The sequence below is a fragment of the Molossus molossus genome, unplaced genomic scaffold (genome assembly GCF_014108415.1).
Source record: "Molossus molossus isolate mMolMol1 unplaced genomic scaffold, mMolMol1.p scaffold_m16_p_21, whole genome shotgun sequence".
NCBI classification, from domain to species: domain Eukaryota; kingdom Metazoa; phylum Chordata; class Mammalia; order Chiroptera; family Molossidae; genus Molossus; species Molossus molossus.
Window position 1 is genome coordinate 6,675,381 of NW_023425357.1, and position 6,000 is coordinate 6,681,380.

At 51.9% G+C, this 6,000-nt stretch overlaps 1 protein-coding gene across 3 annotated transcripts in view; it reads right to left on the reverse strand.

Moving 5' to 3' along the window:
- The window catches only part of AP2A1 (adaptor related protein complex 2 subunit alpha 1), a 27,032-nt gene extending 21,436 nt beyond the window's left edge, over positions 1–5,596 (reverse strand). For 2 of the 3 annotated variants that reach the window (XM_036275884.1, XM_036275883.1), the window contains exon 1: positions 5,398–5,596. In XM_036275884.1, the coding sequence (XP_036131777.1) occupies positions 5,398–5,464 (67 nt within the window). In that variant the 5' untranslated portion in view covers positions 5,465–5,596. The remainder of the gene's footprint in view (positions 1–5,397) is intronic. The other variant, XM_036275886.1, reaches the window with a different exon arrangement.
- Between the last annotated feature and the right edge of the window lie 404 nt (positions 5,597–6,000).

The following is a 6,000-nucleotide window of genomic DNA, read 5'->3' on the forward strand; positions in this document are numbered from 1 at the left end:
TTATTTATTTATTTTTTTATCCTCACCCGAGGACATTTTTCCATTTTTTGTTCAGAGAGAGTGGGAGGGAGGGAGAGAAACATCGACCTGAAAGGCACACACTGAGTGGTTGCCACCCGCACGACCCAACCAGGGCTGGGGACAAACGGCAACCGAGGTACATGCCCTTAGTGGGAACCGAACCCGGGTCTCCTTTTTTTTTTATTTTTATTTTTTTTTTATCCTCACCCGAGGACATTTTTTGATATTTTGTTCAGGTAGAGTGGGAGGGAGAGAGAGAGAGAGAAACATCGACGTGAAAGGGACACATCGAGTGGTTGCCACCCACACGACCCAACCAGGGCCGGGGACAAACTGCAACCAAAGTACGTGCCCTTAGCGGGAACCGAACCCGGGTCTCTCCGGACCGCAGGCCAACGCTCTAACCGCTGAGCCAAACCGGCCAGGGCCCCTTCCCTGCTTTATTTCCCTCCAACACCCACTGCCACCTGTCTGAATGACTGAATACTACATATTTACTTGTGTTGGTCTGTCTCCCCCTTAGAATGTGAACACCACAGAAAGGGGACTTTAGTTCAGTCACAGTACCATGACCTAGAACAGTGTCCGGCGCTCAATCAGTGCTCAGTAAAGGTTAGTTCATTTGTTCGTTCATTCAATGGGAAAATTTCTCCTGAGGACTCCAGTGGGCCAGGTCCTGCCACGGGCAGAACTGGGGACCCAGGGAAGGGATCAACCTGTGTTCCAGGGACTGGGGGGATGTCACAGACAAAATGGGTCACAGTTTGGAGTGGGATGTGCCCTAATGGAGTTGCTCAGCACCCCCACCCCCCACCCACTCCCTCGGAAACTCTCCTGAGGCTTGGAGGGAGCTGGGCCCTCCAGAAGTGGCAGCCCCAGTCCCTGCCCTAGGGAGCTCCCAGTCAGATAAGTGACTGCAAGGCCCATCCAGGCTCAGACAGTCCAGGACCACACCCTCAGGCTGCACCCAGCCTCAACCTCTCTTATCTGCAGAATTTGCCCTTTCTGGCCCTCCTCAGACCCTGCCCTTTATCTCCTTCTAGCTCTTTCTCTCTGAACTCCACTATGTTCTTCAGATCCTGCAGCAGGATGTCTCTGCCTCCACTCTCCTCACCTGTTCATTTCTGAGCACTACCTGTCCCTCACCCCTTCTATTCCCTCCCTCCTGCTTAACCCCCAGCTCCGTGCTCTCAGGACAAACATTCTGCCAACTCCCCAAAGTCAGATCCTAGGCCTTACTTAGCTCAGAGTCTTGACTGGGACTCAGGACCTTTGCACTTGCTGTCCCCCTGCCTTCACAGTTCTCACCTTCCTTGGCCTGGCTAACTCCTCCACATTGTCTGAGCAATGCAAACAGCAAACCCCAGTCTCTCAACTTTGAGACTCTCGCCCTCATTGGAACTAGAACAGCTACAATATTTTTCCACTTAAAAAAGTAAGATATAGCCCTGGCCAGTTTGGCTCAGTGGTTGAGAGTCGGCCTGCGGACCAGAGAGTCCCGAGAGAGTCCCGGGTTCGGTTCCTGCTAGGGGCACATACTACAAACAAAACAAAACAAAACCAAAAAAAAAGTAAGATATAGCCCAGCCAGTGTGGATCAGTGGTTGAGCGTCAACCCAAGAACCGAGAGGATGCCCAGGTTGTGGGCCAAATCCCCAGTGGGGGACATGCAGGAGGCGGTGACTCGATGTTTCCCCCTCTCTCTCCCTCTCCCTCCCCCCCCTAAAATCAATAAAGAAAAAAAAAAAGTTAAGATATAGCCCTGGCTGGGTGATTCAGTTGGTTGGAGCATCATCCCATACACCAAAAGATTGTGGGTTCGCTTCCCTGTCAGGGTGCCTATGGAGGCAACTGACTGATGTTTCTCCCTCACATTGACTCCTCTCTCTCTCTCTCAAATCAATTTTTTAAAAAAGTACCCTCGCCCTGGCTGGTTTGACTCAGCGGTTAGAGCGTAGGCCCACAGACCAATGAGTCGCAGGTTTGACCCTGGCCCTCGTTGGGTCATGCAGGAGGCCACCAGTAGATGTGGCTCTATCACATTGATGTTTCTCTCTCTCCCTCCCTCCCACTCTATCTGATAATAAGTAGAAAAATATCCTTGGGTGAGAAATAAAAAAAAAGTATCCTCGGCTGAGGATTAAAAGGAAAGAAAATTAAGATATTTCACATACCATAAAGTTCACCACTTTGAAGTGTACAATTCAGCAGTCTTTAGTATATCCACAATGTTGTGCAACCATCTAATTCCAGAACATTTTCTTCACCCCAAAAAGAAATCCTGTACTCATTAGCAGTCACTCTGCATTCCACCATCCCTTAGCCCTAGGCAACCACTAATCTACTTTCTGTCTCTATGGATTTCCCTCGTCTGGACATTTCAGATAAAATGAATCATACATTTTTGTGTGTGTATGGCTTCTTTCATTTAGAACGATGCTTTCAAGCAAGGTTCATCCATGTTGTAGCATCTATCCATACTTTATTCTTTTTAATGGTTAAATAATATTCCATTGCATGGGTGGACCACATCTGTTTATCTATCCATCATTGGACATTTGGGTTGTTTCCACTTTTTGGCTATTGTGAATAACACTGCTATGAACATCTGCATACAACTTGTGTGTGTGTGTGTCAAGAACAGCTGTATTTTTTATACAGTACTTGTCTCCTTCATGGGGGCACAGACAAGTGTGTCCTATTCACCACTGTGTCCCCAGCACCCATGATAAGGCTTAAAACATACCAGCCACTCAACACATACTTGATGAGAAAAGGAAGGACAAGAGGAAGCCCCGAGTCTCCGGCCCCAATTCATTTGGTGAAATTACCTCCACTGCCCTCGAGTTGGAGTCTCCCCTCTGTTCTCTGTCTTCTCTCTGGGGTCCTACAGTGACACCGGCCTGGTTTCTCTTTCCTTTCCCACCCCCATCATCCAATCCCTTTGCAAAGCCTTCAGAATCGATCCCAAACCTAGCCATTTCCCCCCATTCCCTTCTCACCCCAGTCAAGCCAACACTATCTCACACCTGGATGCCTGCAATCGCCCCCACAGTTCCTTACCTGCTTCCGTGCATACCTTCAGTCTATGCTCTTCAATGTAGCCAAAGGAATTATTTTAAAACATCAATCAGCTAATTTCCCTCCTGTGCTCAAAACCTACCCACCGCTTTCGTTTCACTCAGAGAAAGGCCAAAAAAAAGTGTTCACAGTGACCCTCAAAGCCCTACACATCCCTGTCCCCTCTATGCCCTCAGCTCCCACCTTCTTTTTCTCCCTCCCTCGGCTCCAGCCACACTCATACGTGAACACACACCAGGTATATGCAACCTCAGGACCTCTGAACATCATTCCCTTGACTAGAGACCCCTCTTTCCTCCAAAATCCACAGAGCTCACCCTCTCATTTCACTCAGATGTCATGTCCTCGGTAAGGTCTTTACTGAGCACCCTCTCCATCCCGGTCCTGGTCCCTCCCCCCTCCTTATTTTTCTTCACAGCATAGTGTGACACTGTATCATTTATTATGAGTTCTCTGTGTTTATTTTTTCTATCTGTCTCATGCCATGGTGCTCTGAAAGGCAGGAATTTTTGTTCACCATTGGAGCCCCAGGTCCAGAACAGTGTCTGGCATTCTAGTTAGTGATCAAAAAGTACTTGTTGCCCTGGTCAGTTTGGCTCAGCGCTTGGAGCGTCGGCCTGCAGACCAGAGAGTCCAGGGTTCGGTTCCTGCTAGGGGCACGTACCAAAACAAAAAAAAAAGTACTTGTCAAACAAATGAATGAATCTTCAAAAGCAAGATGTTGTTATGCATGGGGTTGGCAGATAAGAAAACTGAGCGTCAGAAAGTTTAAGTGTCTTACCAAGGGTCACATGGCTGGTAGGTATCAGATGCAATGCACACCTGCTCCTAACAGCTGGCCCCCCACCAAGTTTACAACCCCTCATGGTTCCACCCCTTTTCATAACAACCAGAACCTCTCTCCTCCACATGATAACCAACAGTTTCCACCCCTCCTTTTCACAAGCACCTCACATATATTAGATCCTTCCATACCCAGTAAATTCTAAAACAATCATTGGGCCCCTAACAGCTGCCACTCCTCAGATCCAGCAAAACAAACAAGAAAAATAGCCAAGATCTGTCTAGTAGTACCTGAAATGTGGGAAAGCCCCACTCACACACATTATCACAACAATCTCATCAGGAAAGTGAAATCAGCAGTCCCTCCTGACAGAGGTGAAGTCCCTCATTCAAGGTCACACCACAGGAAGAGAGTGACAGCACTCAAACCCAGGTCTGGCTGACCCCAAAGCCCATGCGGATGCAGCCTCTGAAGCTCTTGACAGCTCCAAATACCAACACCCACTCGGAGGAGTTGGGAGCTGACTTGGCACCAGGCCTCCCATCATCATGACAATCCTTCCTGCTGGTGATCACTGTCCCCATATTGATGTGGTCAGGTTCTAGATTCAAGACTGTCCTGCCCCCTGAACCCTGACCCCTCTCCAAGACCAGGCTTTCCCCACTCCCACCCCCAGCTGTTTAGATTCTTCCCCACAAATTCCTAAGGCCCCCCTGGCTATCTCCTCTTTCTGGAACATCCCCAGGCCCCACTTTATAGTGTCCACTCCTTTTCAGGCCCCCAGCCCCCTGTCTCAGGTTCTCCACCTGCAATGTCTCCCCTGTGTACCCCTTGATTCCCTCCTTCCCCTTAGTAACCCTTCTAACCCCTTCTCCACTGCCCTCCATATCTCCTAAGCAATCCTCTATTCTGGAACCCCTCTACCCCTCACAAGGGTCCTGCTATAGTCCTCCACCTTCCCATCTCTCCTCCCCAAGCCCCTGGGACTTTCTATCACTCCCAGGCCCTCTCGATGCACTAGCCAAGAGCCTCAGTGACCTATCTAGCCCCTTCCCTCTATAACACCCCCTCACCCAGGCCCTCAAGCATGGCCCCATTAGCTTCCTGTGTTTCACGTCTTCCCAGTCCCCTCTGGCCTCCTCCCACTCTATCGCTCCAGGGGGCACCCCCCCACACACACCTATGCACCTCCTTCCCTTTCTATCTACATCAGAGATCCCTCTACTACGACCCCCCAGGGGCAGCTCTATAACCCCATCCTCAGAACCTTCCTAACCTCCTCGCCTTTAAGACCCTCTCGGACGCCTCGAGCCACCCCGTGTAGTCACCTCAAGAGGCACTCTAGGACACTCTAAGCCCCTCCATTCCCCCCACCTTAAAGTTCCCCCCGGACCCTATCTATCCTTTCCCTCTACGACCGCAATGGTTTTCTATCCCCGGGGCACCTCTGTAACCCCCAACCCCTTATTTCATCGCTCCCCTCCTCCAGTGTCCCCCGGCCGCGCTCTCACAGTTCCGGATGTCGGAGATGAACACCGCGAGCCCCCGCATCCCATCGCCCTTGGACACGGCCGGCATGATGGCGGTGGTGTCGGCTCCAGGCCTGGCCGGGCAGGGCACAGCGCAGCGGGGGCTGGCAGCCGGGACCGGGAGGAAAAGGACCCCAGGCAACGCCAAGGAGCGGAGCCGGCCGCAGGGGGGGTAGCACGGCTGGCGGGCGGGCGGGCTGGAAGGCCGCAGCACCGCCCCCGGCCCCTCCCCTCCCCTCCGCCGCCGGAGCTCTCACCGCCCATTGGCTCAGGTTACTGCCGCTCAGACTCAGGCTCTCCCTCATTCCCTTGCTCATTGGCCTCAGGACAAAGGCACGCTGCTACGATTGGTCCTGCGCCCCGCTATTTCCGTTTGGGAGGGAGGAGTTGCCCAAAAGACGGGCGGAGTTCGATTACGTACTGTGGGACCGCCCCCTCCGCGCGGCCGGGTCAGATAGTGATTGGATCGGGACGCTCTCCCGCAAGGCAGGGATTGACGTGAAGGAAGGCGGGGGAACGGGCTTGAGGAGGAGAGACTTGCGCTGGCTGGGACCAATGGACGAGGAGATCGCCCCCGCAGGCGTC